This window comes from Ursus arctos, unplaced genomic scaffold, assembly GCF_023065955.2.
Source record: "Ursus arctos isolate Adak ecotype North America unplaced genomic scaffold, UrsArc2.0 scaffold_23, whole genome shotgun sequence".
In the NCBI taxonomy this organism is placed as follows: Eukaryota; Metazoa; Chordata; class Mammalia; order Carnivora; family Ursidae; genus Ursus; species Ursus arctos.
The window spans coordinates 10,102,597-10,122,952 of record NW_026622908.1 but is presented as its reverse complement, the minus strand read 5'-3'; the positions used below and the strand labels follow the sequence as shown (position 1 = coordinate 10,122,952).

General features: G+C 45.8%; 2 protein-coding genes across 6 annotated transcripts in view; both read right to left on the bottom strand.

Annotated features, from left to right (window-relative positions):
• Positions 1-2,095, bottom strand: part of PRMT3 (protein arginine methyltransferase 3) — a 125,386-nt gene extending 123,291 nt beyond the window's left edge. Inside the window, exons 1-2 of one of the 3 annotated variants that reach the window (XM_026512222.4) lie at positions 1,865-2,095; positions 1,484-1,619 (exon numbers count right to left, since the gene is read on the bottom strand). In XM_026512222.4, coding sequence (XP_026368007.2) covers positions 1,484-1,619; positions 1,865-1,892 — 164 coding nt within the window. In that variant the 5' untranslated portion in view covers positions 1,893-2,095. Of the gene's footprint in view, positions 1-40; positions 1,440-1,483; positions 1,620-1,864 lie in introns of those variants that run through there. The other 2 variants (XM_048215285.2, XM_026512223.4) reach the window with 2 other exon arrangements.
• A 3,363-nt stretch (positions 2,096-5,458) lies between these two features.
• On the bottom strand, positions 5,459-20,356 carry HTATIP2 (HIV-1 Tat interactive protein 2). 3 transcript variants are annotated; one of them, XM_026512225.4, is made up of 6 exons: positions 20,259-20,356; positions 19,499-19,694; positions 16,871-16,978; positions 8,871-9,008; positions 6,554-6,615; positions 5,459-5,829 (listed from the first exon to the last, which is right to left on the bottom strand). In XM_026512225.4, exons 2-6 carry the CDS (start codon positions 19,691-19,693, stop codon positions 5,604-5,606), a joined length of 729 nt encoding a protein of 242 aa, XP_026368010.2. In that variant the 5' UTR covers position 19,694; positions 20,259-20,356; the 3' UTR covers positions 5,459-5,603. The 3 variants fall into 3 exon arrangements, with proteins under 3 accessions (XP_026368010.2, XP_044244988.2, XP_026368009.2); XM_044389053.3 differs by having other exon boundaries at positions 19,499-19,756; positions 20,259-20,323; XM_026512224.4 differs by lacking the exon at positions 20,259-20,356 and adding an exon at positions 20,039-20,142.

Genomic DNA, 20,356 nt, shown 5'->3' with positions numbered 1-20,356 from the left:
GATTCCTATTTTATATCCAATTAAGAAAAAACAAACATACCTGTAGATGAGAGGGACCCAGCATTTCTAAAGGGAATTAGTACTTCTGAGTCCCGTTCTACACCCTAAACAAACATTTTAAATGTCAAAGTTAATTTATTTGCCAAATAAGAGCACTGAGTTTATCCAAAGGTTTTTAAGGAAGAGAACTCCCTTTGACAGATTGTTTCTCTCAAGATATGAAAAGCCCTACAGAAGTTTCTTTTCTGCTGTGTGTCAGTGCTGCTTCCAGAGGCTTTGAACTGCGACAGCTCAGATTGCTTTGAGAAATAAAGCATAAAATGTCCTTTTTATAGCTGGCATATTCCCAAAGTGCTATATTTCAAAAGTGATCTTGCAGTGTTCTGAAAGTACTTGTGTTACAGACATTGTGAGGACCAAGCCTCTTTTATTATGTGACCCGCAAAACTGCAGGATACTTAAGATAGGAATACACAGAGGAGGAGCTGAATACCTCCTCTGTATGCCTAGCACATAAGCAGCAGTTTTCAACAAATGTTTACTCTGCTGTACTCATACAGCCTGTCACAAAGAAGTACATCCCTGATGCTCAATAAATATTATTTTATGACAACTGGAGTACGCGTAGACATTCTGTACCTGCACAAACGGCCATGTGAGAACAATGACGAATCAAGAGGATCTAATATACCACCAATCAGCACCAAGCCCAGATTTATGGGAAACTGGAAAATGTTTATTCAAGTAACACTGGCCAATGCCAAGCAGGCCTCTTTCACGCCCACTTGTTCAGAAAGTCGACCAAAGTCAGAGCTTACTGAGATAAGAGGCAGAATTTTAGGTGGAAAAAACATGGATTTGGATATAAGACAAACTACAGCTTGGTGACCTTGAACAAGTTACTGATACCATAGTTTCTTTTTCCCCAAGTGAAAAATGCATCAATTCAATAGGTGGGGAGCCCCTACCTAAGAAGGTGATTCTTCAGTGGCTCAAATGGAAATATGACACCTGAGAAGCTCTGTACTCATTAATAAGTTATAGAAAGATATAGCTGCAAGGGTCCTGAGGGATTATCTGGTTTAGTGACTCGCACACTTGTATTAGAATCACATCAGAAAATGCCTTTATAAAAACAGAAGAGGTTCTAGGTCCCATGCCTGATTTAGAAGGGCTGTGGCGCAGGGTTCAGCATCTTTTCAAAGTCTCAGGTGACAAGGGTGCAGAACTAGATTTGGGAACCACAGATTGGTATCACACAGGGGGAAACTGAGGCCTGTGGAAGAGAAGTTAATATAACCTGGCTTCCAGTCCATATGGCTCTTCCCTCTACAGCACTGTGCCGCTTCCTTCTCAACAAACCCTCATTCCATACCACTGGTTCAAGGATTTGCGGGCAGGCTGCTCGGCTTGGACTTCAGACACACGGACCCACGGGGCCCGGGCACCCTAGGGGTGGCGCTTGGCATTGAGGTGGACGAACCTGTCACAGAACAGGCAGGGAGTCTGCTGCTTGTCGTGGGGGAGCTCAGCATCGTCCTCATCCTCCCAGGCAGCCTCGTCACCGCTATCGGACAGCTCTGGCAAGTCGTCCTCGTCCTCCACAGCGCCCCGGCCGCCTAGCACACGCAAACGATCAGCCCTGCCCCGGACGGGCACAAGTGCGAGCCGGGCGCACGAGGAACAGGGTGGGGGGGTGCGCTGCCCTCCGGCCCGCTCGCCCGCGGCCCTCGCCGGCACCTCCCCACCCTCCCAGCCAGGCCCCACCGTCCCGCCCCGCAACCGGGAGGGGCTGGGGGGGTTTCTCTCGCCCCGCGGCCTATGCGCTGGGCGAGCAGTGTGCTAAGGGGCCGTGGATACCCACCCGCAGCGCCCGACGCTAACGAGCACATGGCTGTGTTGCCCCGGAACCCCGCGCGCCTGGGGGCGGGGACCGGGCTGAGCAGCGCGCGCGCAGCCGCCGCCGAGCTGTCCGGGCCCGGAACCCTGGGAACGCGCGCGGGCGCGCGGCGGGAACGGAACTTAGGGAACCTCACTGTCGCCTAGAAACGCGAGAACGCGTGCGCGCGCGCGCGCGAGCTCCGGAGCTCTTCCGGCCTTGAGGCCGTGGTTGTTGGCCACGTGAGCTGGGTGGGCGGGGCGGGAGTCGGTGCTCCGCTTCCTCCAGCTGCAAGGTTGACGTATCGCGCACCGAGTAGGCGCTGAAAGCCGGACTGAGCGTCAGTCTTTGATGTGACTGGTCTGCTCCTCGCGCTGCTCCAGGTCTTAGCGGGAGGCCCTCGCCTGCGCCCCTGAGCCCAGAGGCGCAGAGACGCCGCAGCGGTTTTGCAGTGGGCACCACGCCCTCTGTGTTTCTCATATTGGAGGAATGGGCCGTTAGTGGAGGCGTCGGCCGACCGGCGGCGCCCTCTAGTGGCGGAGGAGGCGGAGCGCAGACAAGGGCCTGAGACTCGACTCTTTCCTGTGCTCCCTGATTCCCTTGCGGTGCGGGGGGTGTAGGGGGAACTGCAGGAGCCAGTGTGGGCGTACTAGAGCACGCGTAGGTGCCAAAGTCTGGCGGACTGTTTTATGGATTTTAGTCTTTAAAGTCCAGTGGTTAAGTGAGAGCATGGACTCCGATCCAACCTACTCAGTCTGAATCCTACTTCTGTCACTTTGTCACTCTGATCTTGAGCAAGATCAAGACCTCTTACCGCCTGCACTTTCTCACCTACAAAACGGGGATAATGACTGCACTAGCCACAGAGCCACTGTAAGGATAAAATGACTTAACATGTAAAGTGCTTAGACATTAAGTGTTAACTTTATCCTGAACAATGGGAAGCAGCTGACCTCGGTTAAGCGAGGGAGTGATGCCCTTCGGTACATTCAGAAAGTGACATTATGGCTGCTGGGTGGGAAGAGCACAAACGTTCGGTGCTTCATGGCTTCCTAACATCTACTCAAACCACAGAATTCTTTGATAGGTGGGAGTGGGCTGCAGTAATTTCAATAGGTAATTGATCAAGCTCCAGGCCCAGAGACTAGCACGTGTTTATCTGATTAAATTGACTACCTTGGCCTACCAGGCTGCACCTAATCCTGCCTGACTTCCGTGTCAACCCACCCTTCACCCTGGGTCCCACCCTCCAGCCTTTGATTTAGAGCTAATCATTTTCACACCTCAAGGCTTTTGCTAAGAATGCTCTACAAATACAAACCACCATTTTTCAAGAAGTTTCCACTGTCATTCCAGCAGCCCCCCGGTTAGTTCCTTTCTTAGCATGTACCATTTGCTTTTCTTTCTTTTTTTTGCTTTTACCCCAACCCTGTGCCATGAGGGTAAGGGCCTTGTCTCTTTGCTTTCATTCTCTGGCACATATTAGACGGCCTAACTCATAGTAGGAACTCGGTAAATTTGCTGAATGCATATGATGCCTTATATTGCTAAACTCTTCTGAATGTACTCCTCTCTCTTATCTGTAAACTAAAGGACAGAATCTATCAAATATTGGTTTTGATTATTTGTCCTTATGTTGCCAGAACAGCTGCTGGCTCCTTTAGGTTATACTTAACTATTCACTGATGTGTCTGCACTGCCTGTGTGCCCAGGAGCACATAGGAAGCAATCAGTATGCTGAAGTCATTAATTCAAGGCCTTTTGTTACCTGGGACCGTCTACCTTTTTGCCTCTTCCTTCCAACATAAACTCCTCTCCAGCATGGGCCATCTTCTCCCTGTGTGTATAACATTTGCAGCGAAATCTGCTAAATTCCTTTGTAACACTCAGTCAACATTAACAGTAAAGGAAGAAACACTCAATCTAGAAGGGTGACTGAGGCGCAGAATCTTGTCCCTTGAAGTTTGTGTCTCACCACGATGCTGGGCTTGGGAGGGAGTCACTTTCCTCTCTACTCCAAAGATGAACACAGACAGACCCTCCCCCTAACATCCCATTTCACTATTGAGGCCAGAATAGAAAGTTGAACATGACCTGACACAAGGTTTTGCGGGTAAGGAAATAAGAGAGAGAGAATAACTCAAAATTGGCCACTGGGAGTAGCTGCTTTTAGAGCCCACAGGCCTCAGGATGTCCTCAGGGGGTCCACTCACTTCATGCCTCACTCCTTGGAACCCATGCCTGTTACCACCCAAACGTGCGGGCTCTTCAGAGTCCAGCCCCAAAGGAACCCTGCATGGCAGGAGGAATGTTCCATCGCCTTCCTAAAGTTCACATCCTAAGACCCGACCCCTTCCTAAAATATGTGTCTCTTCTGGGTGACTGACAATGGGAATGTCCAATCCCTTCTACAGATATACACCCCCAATTAAAGGGGATAGCCTTTATCCCCTGGTGTCCACTGAAGCTTGGAATGTACCTGGCATACTGCAGACCTTGTAAAAATGGACTGAATCATTCAAATCACTGTTTCCCTCAGCACAGAGGTTAAGACAGGTTCCACCACTATCCTTTGCTCCTGGGTGGAAATTAACACTGTATACTCCTCTTGACTTTGACCCTTCCTTCTGCATCTTTCTTTCCTTTTCCATAGCTTTTAAACTGTGGTACCATGACATATACTTCTACTGGCTATGTGAACATTTGTGGTTAATCACTACTAGGATCCTAGACCCTATAAAAGAAAACAAATATTTCAGTTTTATTCATCCATAGCATACACTCATCCAATCACCGTTAACTAGAACTTCCTGGAAATATAGATACCAGAGGCTTTTGCAGAGTGGTTAGAAATAATACAAGCTATGGGTCAGGCTGACTTGGGTTAGAATCCTGCCTTTGCCATTTCCTAGCTTCAGGTCTTCAGCTTTGGGCCCTTTAACCACAGTGAGCCTCAGCCTCCCCATCTAAGACAGGCTGATGATAGTAGCACCTGTAAGGATTGTAAGGGTTGTCGCGCGTTATACGACACATAGCATGTGTAAAGGCTGGTGCTTAGCCAGCACTGGATAAATACCAGCACTGTTATATCATCTCACCTGCCAAAACGCTGCGTCTAACCACTGATACTTGGACCTTTTCTAACAATCACCCAGGACTTGTCCATTTATCTGTCTTCCTACCTTTAATTCTCCCATGAATTCTACAAGTTGTTCTAGAATGACTTTTATTATACATTGTAAAGAAGTAGTAAGGCATGATGCCCGCTACACAAATTCAGCAGTCGGCAGCGGGTAACTCAAAGACACAAATGACAATTTTAAAACAGGAATCATCTGCATGATATGCAAGGTTTGTGCTGCTGCTCTGACTGCAGACAAGCCTTTCTTTCAAAGCAGGCCTCCCCACCAGCGGCACCAGAACCCCGAGGGGAGGCTTTAAAAAAACCTAACAGACTCCTGCACTGATACCCTGAAGAGTCTGCTTCAGAGGTTTGAGGTAGAGCCTACGAATCTCTATCTCTGAAAAGCTCGCTGGGTGATGTATGTATACGTCCCACGAGGCTCTGAACGGCCGGCACCGAACACAATAATTTTTTATTGGATCTTTGCAGCTGAGACAAGTGAAACCACAGTTAAAGCACACTGACTATTTTTAGACCCTGAATGTACCAATTAGGTGGTGGGTATTGAGCTTTACAATAGAAAGCATTCCTCCAGCGTGGTCATGGCGTGAGAGAGCCGTCGGCTTTCCCCAGGTCATGGATGGCCTTATTATCCAGCAGTTCCTTCTTCTTGCCGCTTGGGCTCACTGCGTTGTTCAGCATGGCCCTAACCACAGTCGTCACTGGCACAGAGTGCCCACTCGCCCAAGATTCTGGTAAGGAGCCAAAGAATTTCCTAACCAACCATTCCCCTGGGCGAGATTCTTGCCTATCACACAGTAGAACTCTAAAGGGAAAAAGAAAAGCAGAGGAAGAGATGGTTTACTGTGTTCGGACCATAGAGGGTGTTATGAACTGCACTGTGCCCACCCCACCAAATTCATGCTGAAGCTCTAACCCCCAGTGTGGTTGAATTTGAAAACAGTGCATTTACGGGGGTAATTCAGATTAAATTAGGTCATAAGGGTGGGACCTTGATCTGATAGGACTGGTATCCCTGCAGCAGAGGGAGAGAGATCAAATCCCTCTCCACATGCACACAGAGGAAAGATCATGTCAGGACACAGAGAGAAGGCCGTCTACAAACCAGGAAGAGAGGCCTCAGCAGACACTAACTCTGATGGCACCTTGACTTTAGACTTCAAGCCTCGAGGGTTGTGAGAAAATAAATTTCGGTTGCTTACGGCTTCTAGTCTGTGGTGTTATTCTGTTATGGCAGCCCGAAGGGATTAATACAATGGGTGAAAGGTTTCATTTGGCGAATGAAGAGGATTTTTTTTTTAAGGCAGCAAAAGCCACCCACCCAGGAAATTCCAGACTACTCTGAACCTGGCACCAACAAATGGTCTACCCTCTCCTTCAAAGCCAGAAGGATGCTTCGGAGAAGCAATCCACCTCTAGTCAGCTCCTTTCATATCTTAGGTATCTTCGTTGTCAGCCTCTTCAAGTGAAAAACTAACTTCTGGGGAATAAAGAACAGTAGTGTACTGTTAGGCAGTGTGAATACTTACCCAGGCCTAAACACAGAGTAACGATCAAACTGTAATTCTTCAACCCTAGCTTCCACTTCTCCCTGTTAATAAAAACCAAATTTTAGTATTTAAACAAGAAGAGCAATTTACTGTAATGCTTACGAGGGAATAACGTGGGGTTTTGAAGATAGTCTGCTTCTGCGGGTCTCAGTAATTGTAAATATCCTTATCTAGAATTTTAGACTCTGGGAAGTTAAGGAAGAGATGGTTTATCCTGACAGGCAGTAGAGAGTTAAAAAAAAGATGTCCTGACTGAGAGGATGGCTGCCTAGTCAGTGCGGCCTCTCACGTGACTGCTTTTAAAACAGATCCAGAGACTAAGTAAGGAACATGTTAGGAGTTCAACCATTGATGAATAACGTCCCCTTAGGCTAGAATTAATGTTGCAGGCTGACGAACAGCAACCTTTTTTGGTTTTCAGGTAGTTCCAGTGGCTCAGAAGACCCACAGATGCTCTGTATTACTATCTTCCTAAAAAATCCCATCAAATTTCAAGAGACAGTGAGATTACATCTATATGATGGCTTTAAATTAAATTTGTTAAACCATGAATTTTCCTGCCAGGTGTCTCTAAGAACAGAAATGCCAGAGGAGCTCAGGCCACAGAGATATCCGAAGGCCTTGTGAATTCAGTGGCACGCTCTCCTTTTTCTTGGCATGTTCATACTGTTCATTTGGCACCTTGCCTGATGCATCACATAATCTTGGGTAGCTTTTTAAAAAGCTTTTTAAAAATTAATGTTTTTTAGTATATTTACAGAGTCCTGTCACCTTCCTTACAATCTACACTTAGAATTGTTTCTTCACCCCCGACCAAAAACCCTATACCAATTAGCACTGACTCTCATCCCCTCCCCCCAAGCCCTAACCAACCATTAATCTTTCTATCTCTATAGATTTGCCTATTCTGGGTATTTCATACACATGGAATCAAAGTAGTTGTGGTCTTTTGGGACCAGCCTCTCTCTTTTAGCATAATGTTTTCAAGGTTTACCCACATTATAGCATGTATCATGCCTTTTTACAGTTGAATAATATTCTATTGCATGAATATACCAGATTTTATTCATCCATTCATTAGCTGATGGGTATTTGGGTTGTTTCCACTCTGGCTATTATGAATAATGTTGCCATGAACATTCATATACAAGTGTTTATGTGGACAAATCTCTTAGCTTTTACAAAGATATGTTTTGTCTCTATTAGCAGGGTGCATAGAAGAGTTAACATAGCAGGCTGAGACTCTATGATCTTAGAAAGGCCTGCCTGCAAGGCTGACCTTTGGCTTGTGTCGGGGAACTTGGATTTCAGGAGTGTCCCGGTCATTACCTAACTGATAGGGTAGTTTAGTGCCTAAACTTGTTGTACAAACCATGTGGCTTCTGCTGAACACTTGCTTTCCTTCTGGAAGTTTATAATTTTTTCCACGCTCAGGGTGCCAATGTGATTGACCCCATGAAAACTCTGAACTCCGGGGCTCGGGCAAATTTCTCTCATTTCCTCAATACTCAATGCTGAAGGCATTAAGCATGTGCGACCCTACTGAGAGAAGACTCTTGGAAGCTCGCACCCATTTCCTCTGGTCTTCACTCCATGTACTCTTTCCCTTTACTAACTTTGCTTCATAGCCTTTCATTGTAATAAATCATTGCTATGACTGTAACTATATGCTGCGTCTTGGAGAGACTATCAAATTACCAAACTTGGGGCCAGCCTTGGGGAATCCCCAAACATGCTGATTAGAGATACCTTGAGGGCAAGAGCCACCATACCCAATACTAAAATATCATCTACTCTGGGAAAGTTTAAGAATCACTGCCTCAAAGTCTCTTCTAATGCTAAGATTCTATGCTGATTTCATGATTACTAGATAATCAACAGGGGGAAAGACATTGGAAATTATCTTTCAAATCACTCCTGTTTACTAAATGTATCTGTGAAAAAAAAAAAACAAAACCCTGCCGCTATAGAAAATGCACAGTGTGATGCATTTAATGCATTTCTGTATTATTAAGCATTTTACATTATTTAGGTGTTTTTTTTTTTTAAGATTTTATTTATTATTTATCAGACAGAGACAGCAAGAGGGGGAACACAAGCAGGGGGAGTGGGAGAGGGAGAAGCAGGCTCCCTGCACAGGGAGCCCAACGTGGGGCTCGATCCCAGAACCCTGGGATCATGACCTGAGCCAAAGGCAGATGCTTAATGACTGAGCCACCCAGGCGCACCTACATTATTTAGTATTGCCAATTAGCAGGTTCTCCAAAGTACAGGAAAGATAGAAATGTGCACAAACCTTAACTTGCAGATATAAAAAACTGCTCGACTTATCAGCTCCCTTAGAGGACAGCAAGTTAAAATGTTTGCACCCTCCAGCCTTTGCCAGCTCCGCAGACTTGAGGACATAATCCCGATCGACACGAACAAATCCTTCCTAAGGGGGAAAAGGATGGGAGTTATTTCCAAAACGCTGCGAGTTCATCTTAAAGATTACTACTCAGGTTGGGTGGCAGGCCAGGAGGCCTGCAGGGGGATGGAGATCTAAATAAAATGCATCCAAGCATGGGCCCTGGGAAAAGCTCCAAGTGTGATCCTCAGGACAGACCAGCTGCGGCAGCAAGGCCAGGGAAATAATAAGGACAGTGACATTGAGACACAGACACCACACAAATCTGCAAGGAACAAAAGGAACAATAAGACCAGGCTAAGAAACGGCTTGAAGTCACACATGTCTTTGTCTTTTAATAATTTCCGATTCTCAATTTTCTCTGTGTCAGCTCTAACGGGCAGGAGTCTCAGGGCATACCTGAGAACTCTATCCAGGCACTAGCAGAACAAAGCCTATTTAATTTCCAATTTTTGTGTATGTTTTACAACATACTTCATACACCAGTAAAGAGTGAATCCTCACATTTTTTTTTTTTCTGACAGGTATATAATCAAGAATGTTTGGGGACCCCTGGTCTAGACTCAGTCCAGTGAGGGTCGTGAGTGGTAGGGTCTTTCTTCTTGATTCATATCTCGGCATCAGTGTATACCCAGCACATGATAGGTACTCTAAAAATATTTGAATGAACAAAGAAAAGTCCAATGAAAGCAGAGAAAAGGCAAATCTAGTTAGAGAGAGAGAGAGAGAGAGAGAGAGAGAGAGAGGAGAACTAAGTGGCAATAAATAGGAGGAGGGGGGAGAATGGTGCAAACAATAGACTGTAAACTCATTTCTAGGGCCTAATGGAAGGACACATGCCTGTACCCAGACAAGGGAATGCCACGAAGCAACAGCTTCTGGGGACCACCACAGAGGCTGGCATCCTCAAACCCCAGAGCGCTGGAGAGGAGTCTAAAGCCTAGTGAGCTGAACTTCAGAAATACCCGCAACTACATAATGAAGTTTTCTGTAATTTCAAATCTGAATTTCCTACGATTCCAAATCTGAAGACTACATTACCACCCCAATGATTTTTTTAAATTAAAAATTTGCCCTAGAGTACTTATTGATCCTAGATGTTTTCTTTCTTAAAGAGAGGTGTGTCTCGCACCTCAGGAAACATCACATCCAACCCCTGCATTAGGGAGATGTGAGAACAAGAGCCAGTGAGCTGGTGAACTTCTGGCTCAGAAGAGAAAGCTGAGAGTGGAATGCATACTCCTGCCTCTGAGCCGTGCTCCCCATCGTACCCATCTTCCTTCTCATCTCACGCTGCCTCCAGCTAATGAAAAGGACTCATTCGTAACTGGGGTGGCCCCACAAAAATGTCCATGTGCTGATCCCCATACCTGTGAATATGTTACGTTACACAGCAAAGGGTTATCAGACTGCAGGTGGAATTTAGGTTGCTAATCAGCTGACCTTAAAATACGATTATTCTGTATTATCCACCTGGGCCCAATGTAATCATAAGAGTCCCTAAAGGTGGAAAAGGGAAGCCGAAGAGGAGGGATGGGCTACGTGGTATGAGGAGTACTCAGTCGCCGGTCCCTGGCCCCGAAGATGGAGGGAGCGGACCACGCACCAAGGAGTGCAGGCAGCCTCTGGAAGCCAGAAAACGCAAACAAATGGATTCCCCCCCAGAGCCTCCGGAACACAGCCCTGTCCACACCTTGATTTTATCTCAGCGAAATCCATGCTGGATTTCTAACTTACAGAACTGTAAGATGATACATTTATGTTGTTTTAAGCCACTAGATTTGAGGCAATTTGTTACAGCAGCAATAGGAAACTAATACAACAGGCCCAACCTTTTTCAGATTTTATGGAAGTCGAACATAAAAGAAGAGTAAACATATTGTAAGCATAGAGCTTGGTGCCTTTTCATCAGCCGAACACCCTCTGCAACCCACCCCCAGATCAAGAACTAGAACGTCACCCTTACCCCGAAAGCCTCTCCCGTCCTCCTGTCAGTGGTGATAGCACATTTTAACCACACCCACTACCTGCAGGGCAGGGTTAGGTTTCTGTCTTTCTTGACGTAACATAAACGTCACTGGTCACCCACACATCACCACCGTCTCCTTCCGTGTTGTACAACTGCATGTTCGATCCTCACAACGGGCTCGCCTACACACTGATTCCAACTCACGATGCTGCTCTTTCACGCCTGGTGAAGCAAACTGAGTTTACTACTCTGCTCCTCCGCAGAGAGGGACGTGAGTCTCCTCAGAGCCTTCTCCGAATGGAGATTTTACGTGCGCTGAAGGAATCCCCAAACTCTGATTTCGAGGACAGGTTGGTTATGCACGGTGAAATCACAGCATTGACTAGTGAAATAAATTCCTCTTCGTTGTTGCTGCTGTCTTAGCGCGACTTCTTGGAAGCGTTATCACAGTTGCCTCTGTTAAAATGCTTTTTTTCTTTCATCGGTTTCTTGAGAAATAAAGGAAAGATTCAGCCAATCACAAGTCCCTGGACCGACGCTGTCTCTCTCGCTTAATCCAGGGCCAGTAAAGGGATAATTTGATTAAACTGAGACCCTAATTTATTTGGCTTTAGTGCTGGATCAACCTCTCCTTAATAGAGTCCTGCCATCTCCAATTGTCTGATGAAAATGAGAGTGACATAAATGCCATGGGACTTTTTCAATCTGATTAGTCAGCTAAAGCACATCAATACCACCCTAGCCATCAGACTCTGGCGTCCTTCCTTTCACGGGCTTGGCTAACAACTGACAACCGCTCCATGAAGGACGAGCACCCACGCCGCTGCGGAGACCCCCACGCTTAGCCCGTCATCCCCACTCAATGGGCCCTGTTGACAAGGTGCCCGTACCTTTCTCCACTGCTGTTCTCTGGACAAAGCTAAATATTGTTTTATTAGCAATCAATGGCTGTTAATCCAAAATGATTTCACAAATCCTCTGAGCCCCCAAGCTGATTATAAATACCCATTTTTCCAAGCCCACAATTTTTGAATTTCACTTCCCCCACCCCGATGCATGGCCTTTTAGCTGGTGAATGAAACTCAAAAGCAAAGGGGTCAACGGCTTCCAAGGACTTAGAAACTGAACTTAAACATGGATGCTGGTGACAGACTTGGAGACACCAACACACGCTAATTTTCTCTGCAGTAGGGAAGATTCCATTTAGAGATAGAAAGAAGCTATCTTTAAAATCTTATTAACATCCTTTCTTGTTCTCTAATGGTGCAAATAAAAAAAAAGCAATAGAAGAAACAAGCTAAAACAAGCTACTTCACATCCCAGAAACACAGTTTCCATGTGTTTTCCCAGAAAAACCATATTTAGTTTCCCCAACCATATGGCAGGAGAAAAGACATCTCTTCTGAGAGCATTACGTCCATTCTGTTACAGTGTCTTTATGATTCTATAGTCAGTGTGTCTTACTTTAAGCTAGGCAGAGTTCCTTCTAGAAAAAGGAACTGATCAAGTAAGTTCCCACTATAAATTTCCTTTCCCAGCACCCGCTCAAAAGAATATACACAATGTAATGAGACTCAGCAGAGATACCCTCACAGGCTCCACAAACACCTAAGGAGACAAATTCTCCAACGACTCTTTAAATCTTATTAAAATCCAAAGCTACTAAGTATTTCTTCTAATCTCCTTTACACAATCCTGATAACTAGGAACACGCTGGCTTAAGAACTTCTCTCTACAAGGTATTTCAGCACAGACAGGCATGACAAGAGAGCACGCCGCAATGACTCAATGTCCGGGGCATCCTTCTCCAAGGAGGGAGGACCTGTCGTTCTGTAAAGGGGGTGCACTTAGCCATACTCCTGCTTCAGATTCTTTCTCCTTTATTCCCATTTCAATGCAGCCCAATAAATTAGCCTAGAAGACAGAGATGCTGACAAACCACAAATAATATAATCTGAGACCCCGTTTGCTTGTGTTTCTGGAGGCCATCTCTATATTTGATATACAGTGGTGGAACCAAGATCTTGGTTAGAGAAAAAGCTCTGGATAGAAAAAGAAAATCAAACAGATAACTGAGATTCCTGAGTCCATCTCTACGTTCTCACAAAATATTTCCATTTGGGGCCTTCTTTTCTCTGGGTGATGGAAGTCAAAGAATTCTGCAGGCTAAAGGGGTCTCAGTGGTCACCTCCTTTCTCAGTACCAATGAGGAGGCACCGGCCCCCGGGAGCAACCCAGCACACCCCAGGACCCACAGCTATTTGGTATCCAAATAGAGCCTCAAGCCACCGAGGGCCCTTTGACTTCACAAGCCCCTTCCAGATGTCGAATCAAACGGTACACATTACAACAGGAGGCAGCAAGCTCTTCCTATAAAGGACGAGACAGCAAACACTTTCAGATTTGCAAGCTTCTGCTACAGCGACACAGCTCTACCATCGAGGAAAACAGCAGCCACCAGTAATACATAAAGTAACGAGAACAGCTGTGTCCTAGCAAAACTTCATTTACGGATACTGAAATTTGAATTGCTTATATTTTCACACGTCATGATACATTATTCCCCTTTTGACATTTTTTAGCTATTTAAAAATATAAAAACATTCTTAGCTCAATGGGCTATCCAAAAACAGGTAGGCTGTATGTGGCCCACGGTCTCTGGTCCGCAAACCCCAGGATTAGAAGAATGTATCGTTAGAATCAGACGCCAGGAGATTCTAACGATGCCTAATAAATGTTACAACGGCTGCTTTAATCACATTACCGGCATTGTCCATTCAACAGAATCCAAGAACCTGGACCGTGAGGAAGCCAATGGAGAGGCGAAACCATATTACTCCACCTCAAACTCACTAACCACATCCTTCTCTGAATATGAATAAGTGCTCTTCTCAGTGACATCTGTGAGTTTCTGCTCTACACCCCAGGTCAATGTTGATGTGGTTTTCAAAGGGTACTGCAACCTTCACTAGCAGACAAGTTACTTCTTCAAGACTGGTGAAGGCCATCTGGGACTCCAGTACCTAGAAAAGCAGCAGGAGAGGAAGACCAACACATCTTACTGCCTTGCAAAAGCAGGTCCAACCAGAGGAGGGTTGGCTGCGTCTGAATCCCCCAAGATGCTAAAAATAGTTGCCAGGCTTCCAGCCTTAGAGATTCTGACCCAGTAAATCTGGACTGGGGCCAAGTAAGGAAGCTTCTGCACTGACTGGACAATGGGGGCCTGTGAGTGTGAAAGAGGACATCAGCATCTAACATGACTACACGAAATGGTTTTCCAAACAGCTAAAAAAGTGAACAGACCTATCTCTACACCAGTTTCAGGGGAAATCTGAATAGACTGAATTTTATGGGTTGTAATGTTTTCCCCAAAACTCATATGTTGAAGTCGTGACCTCTAGTACCTCAGAATGTGACCTTATTTGGAAACGGGGTCATCGCTGATGTTATTAAGTTAAGGTAAGGGCAAACTGAGGAGGGTGGGTCTTAATCTACTTGGACTAGTGCTGTGGTAAAAAGGAGAAATTTGGACTTAGCCACACGCACTCAGGAAAAACGCCAAATGAAGAGACACAGAGAAAAGGCGGTCATCTATGAGTCAAGGAGAGAAGCCTGGAAGTTCCTTCCCTCACAGCCCTCAGGGGAACCAAATCTACCAGCACCTTGATCTCAGACTTCTAGTCCCCAGAGCTGTGAGACACTAAATTTCTGTTGTTTAAGCCACCCTGGGTATGGTGCTTTGTTACAAGAGCCTCAGAAAATTCACACACGGAAGATCACAGGGAAATAAGATGGCTAGTCAGAGGGCATCAATAATGAGACAGAAGCCCTGAATTTCTCGAAGTTTCTCTATCGGAAAGTCCTATCGCTAAGGAAAAATGTGGACTGTTCCAGTTACAGAACAGCTACAGAATGACACCAGGCTTGCACCAGCTTCTCTGACGAGCTCTATTTCTGTAGAAAGGGCTGCTGACCCAGAACACCAGGTAGGGTGAGCTTGGAAACCCACAATCCCCCATCATACAATTGCTATTACCTAGCCACCTGTGAACTGTCACCTCTTTTAAACTGCCTAAAGTTACCACAACCTTCAACCAATCTAAATTAGTATTGAATTTTTTTTAAAAAAGACTTTCCAGTGGAAATGTCAGCTTACTTTCTATCATTATCCTCTTGAACCATTTAAACCCCAACTCATTTCTGAGATTATATTTGGCTTACTACTTTTTTTCTCTTGCTTACCCATTAATACTTTTATCTTTTCAAACTGATTTTGGAGAATAAAAGGTATTGAGTAGCCTGAGGGGTGGGGAACCAACTCCACTTAAAAAAATATTCTGGATGGGGAAGACATCCAATTCCTCTGATTAAAATTGCTTTACAGGATTTGGAGGCAACAAAGCAATTTAGACTTTTCCTTGCAGCACCCTATAATGGGATTTGCCTCATGTCATGAAAATCAACTGCTCTATGCCTAATGCAGTGGTTTTCATTTTGCTGAGTCACCGCCAAAATCAGGTTGGCACTTGAGACAGTTGAACCCGCAGTGTACTAGAACAAAAGTTTTCCAATGCTTCTTAGAGGGCACACTGCTTGTGACTGTCCCTGGGACAGAAATGACTGTACTAGCTGCTGAGCAGGAATATGACCCTTTCTAGGAGACACAATGTGCCAATTCCAGGGAGAGTCAAACTTCTCTATAATCCATACTTCCTAGCACAGAGCTCAAAACCCAGCTGGGTTCCAAAGTGGACATAACAGAACTGCCGAAGATTTGGAAATACATCCCTACTAAAAGCATAAATAGAATTATTCTCTGGATCACCAACAGGGCCAGAGAAATACATCTGAGCTGAACTCCTTAGTTGGTATAAACCAGTAGTTCTTAACCATGTGCCCTCCTAATGATTCTGATACACAGGCCTGTTTATAAATCTATGATAAGGCCCCATGGCAGCATCGTGGTCCTGCATACTTAATAGACACATTTAGGGATGCCTAGGTAGCTCACCTGGTTTAGTGTCCAACCTTGATTTCGGCTCAGGTCATGATCTCAGGGTTGTGAGATCGAGGCCCACTTCGGGCTCCTCACTGGGCGTGGAGCCTGCTTGGGATTCTCTCCCTCTCCCTCCACCCCTCCCATCTCCCTCTGCCCACTTTCACTCTTGCACTCTCCCTCTAAAAAAAATACTAAATAAATAAACACATTTAGCTCCAACAATCCTCTGCCAGAGGAATAAACTATAGTCAAGGTATGAATTAAGACAGTGTTACCACTTGCCGAGGATCTACATAGTAAGCAGTGACTTTTAACTAGATAGGACTTCTGGACGGAGGCTGATGCGATTTGGAATACCATTAAAAAGAAAATAAAATGTGGATCAGAACAGTCTGCGTCAGGGCTGAATCACCACTGGGGTTGAATCACCACTGAAGGCTGAGTCATCACTAGAGGCTAGCTGAATCGTGCCTCTGTTCTGATGTTCTATATCATAAGTTTAAAACTTGGCATGAAAATAGGTTGCAAATCATTCATGTGAGAACGCTTTGAGCTTAAAACATTTATAAGAAAAAAAAAAAAGCTTATTGCTAACAGCATGAGCCAATTACTTTTACTCAGACATAATGGTTTGCCTTAGTCAGAGGACGGCGTGACAGCAATATCTGCAAGAGGCAAGACCATGTAAATATTTATGATGTCACCAGCACGAAGGCCTGAACTCCAGGACTGTTTTGAAGGAAAGATGAATTTATCCGTACTATTCAAAGAATAGCAAAGGCTGCGGCAGCACACGAAATTATAAATGATAACAGCTCATTACATGCAAGCACTATGGGATGTAAAGAAAAAGAGTCAGCAAGAAAGGAACCGTTGACATTACCAGCCAGTGAAAGGGAAAGAGATCTAGGTCTTCCTTACCGCCCCGGCCTTCTTTCTGGTGGTACCCAGGCAACAAAATCCAACGTCATGACCTTGAAAGGCAGAAGCGTAGTCATCCAACTTTTCAAAGTCCACCACTTCTTGATTCTAGACAACAAGGACACAGTTGCATATAACTTGATGTTATTAAAAGAGAGAGACAGGAAAGTACCCCTCTAAATTTAAAGGGTACAGAACATTACTAAAGAGGCTACTCACTTATCATCAAGTTTTGCAAGCTCTTTGCCCTGGCATGTCTTCTGCCATTCTCCTTCTTTTTTTTTTTTTTTTTTAAGATTTTATTTATTTATTTGACAGAGATAGAGACAGCCAGCAAGAGAGGGAACACAAGCAGGGGGAGTGGGAGAGGAAGAAGCAGGCTCATAGCGGAGGAGCCTGATGTGGGGCTTGATCCCATAACGGCGGGATCATGCCCTGAGCCGAAGGCAGATGCTTAACCACTGTGCCACCCAGGTGCCCCTGCCATTCTCCTTCTATCTTTTCCATGTTAGTCTATTTAGTAGGGCAGATTCTTAGGGCATGGGAATCGCGATTCCACACGGTGCTTATTTTATTTAGTAAGAAACCTCTGATAGAGCTAGAGCGGCACTGGCAGAGGGGCAGAAAACTGGGGCGTTAGATCTTAGGCACGGATACACTTAATAATTTACACAATATTAATAAGGTACTGGGTAGTTTTTAAGACCTATGACCAAGTGACTGTTACTATTTACCAAATGGATACTTTGCTGGGAGACAAACCAAGTTTAATAAGATAAATAGAAATTAAATTAAGCAGAATGCATAATCATATTACAAAATTTTTTTGCAAGCTCATTTTTCCCCACTAAAAAGCAATTAATCTGAATTCAAAATCAACAATGCTCTTATATGTCCACAGTACACATAACTGGACTATAAGTGATTCAGATCTCTAAAGTCAAGTTCAATTATAATTTTCTCTCTGGAAAAATAAAAGACCTGTCTATATTACCAGGAAGGAGACCAATGTCAGGGCAAGGAATGGCGATTGGAATCTCAAAGACCTAGATTCAACTCTTGAGCCTGCTACTTACTAAGCATGTAATTTTGGCCAAGTTATTTGGTCAAGTCATATGCCTCAGTTTTTCCAGCAATAAAATGGAAATGATAATCTCTCCCTCAGTCCAATTCATGAACCACCTGTGTTAGAATCAGCCAGTGAGTGCTTGATAAAAAAAGGCATATTCCTAGGTGTCGCACCAATACTTCTGAAGCAGAAAGTACACTTTTAATAAGCATCATCCGTAATTCTCATGCTCACTCAAATTTAAGAACCTCCATGTAGGGATGCCTGGGTGGCTCAGTCAGTTAAGGGTTCGTCTCTTGGTTATGGCTGAGGTCATGATCTCAGGATTGTGAGATCAAGCCCAATCCAGCAGAGAGTCTGATTCTCCCTCTCCTTCTGCCCCTCCTCCTGCTCATGCACTCTCTCTCTCTCAAATAAATAAATAAATCTTAAAAAAAAAAACAAAAAACCTCCATGTAACCTCATAAGTTTGTTGTGAAACTTAAAAAAGACAGATTGAGAAGTTCCCATCATCCGGGAGTTCAAATAAAATGTAGTTTTCCTTCCTTACCATTAGCTCTTTCAAAAGGATTTTTCTGGCACTGTGCGCATGCTGAAGAAAAATATGTTCCCATTAAGTGCATAACCAAAAGACGTGCCAACAATACTCAATTATCAAAGCACAGGACTCAATTTCAGTTTCTAATTACTGGAGGTATTTGACACACTCCATGAAGCCAGACGGTGAAGACCACATATTAACTAAGTCTGAGCAAAGATGTCCGTTTTAAACAGAAAAGTCCTGATGGACATTACATGTAAAATGACCTGACCATGGACCTACAGGGGTTAAGAACATTTATTTGTGAGACCACTTGTGATTTGTAATGTTCCACCGGTGAAGCCTGTGGGACCAACTTCTATAGCTGTGGGGTCTCAGGATTACATTATAGTTTCATTTACTGCTTTTCACAACTCCCTTTACATGGGGAAAGGAATCTCCTCAAAGCTCAGACTTCAACTACTTAGGGGAAGTCTGGCATATCATTTGGTTAACCATGGAAGTGTAAGTGACAATGAAGAGGATATCCCACTTACAAGGCTGCAGCCCTGGGAAGTTAGGCAGGGCAATTCTTGTAAGGGAAGAACCTCACCTTTATTGCCATAGACCTTGCCTGCAATTCACTGACATTAATATTGAGTGGACGGGTAAATAAAACAAGCAAAGTGGTTGAGAAAATGGCCCCGGGTTACAGCCTGTCTCTAGAACCCAGCTTCAATGGCCCTGAAAACGTGCTCTTCCCCGTCTTTGGAACCCTCATTACAAGCCAGGCCGGCCTTATGGGGTCTACATTGAGAGAAGGGCTTTGCCCAAGGTCACACAGTGAGTGGGGAGGCCAACCTGGGCCTGTAACCAGGATTCCAGCTTCCAGTGGGCTCTCACAGACCATTCTCGGCCACACTATGATCACCTCTCCTCCACCACCGGCCGGGCAATGTTCAGCCTTTAGGCATGGAAAATACGTTCACCCCAAAGAATCACTGCAAGTCCATTTTTGAGTCCCAGCTCAAATACCCACCACATTTTTATAAGCTTCCTCATCGAAGGTGAGCTTTCTCCGGCCAATGAGCGTGACTTTGGAAAACAGGCTCTGTTCCAACATTTCTTTTAAGAGCACTCTGCCGGTTTCCCCGCTGGCGCCCAGAATAAAGACGGATTTATTCTGCATCCTGAAGTCTTCCCGAAGCTTTGGCAGCGCCTCAGTCTCGGCCATGCTACAGAAATAACACCGACAGTTGCTGGTCTTGGGATGTTTAAGGGATGGCCCTTGCTTATCCTAGGGAACAATGGTGGCTTATTTGCTCTGGAAAAGGGTATTGTTATTCTCCGCAGTCTGGGCCCAGGGGAAAGTGCTGAATCACCTGCAGGGCGTGGCACCCTGGCCATCCCTGCACCTGAGCCAATCTACAGCTCCGAAGGGGCCGTAGCAGCAGAATGTGCCCAGGTGCCATAGCACCCAAAGGCCTCGTTCCCAGACGGTACTCCCGGTTCCAACCCCTCCTTCCTCCGACCACTGGGGTGCGAGGGCCCAGCTCGGTCCCCTGCGCAGAGGGGTTACCTGGAGCCAGCCCCCAGCCCCGCGTCCTCACGCCGCAGCAGGAGCAGGGCGGCGGCCAGTGCCACCGCCGCCGCCACCACCGCCGCCACCGCGCTCACCGCCGCGGGCCCGGCTGTCCGGGCATCACCCCTTCCCCGCGGTTCCTCGTCCCCTCGCCCCATTCGGCGGGTGCCCCTCCCAGGTGCGCCCGGGGGTCGCAGACTGCTGAGCCCCCGCCTACCCGATTACGTCTTCCGGTGACTTCGCGGCGCCGCTGCCTCGCTCCGCCCAGCGGGGGCGGGGCCTGGAGGACGGCGGGGGACGGGCGGGTGCCTGGGC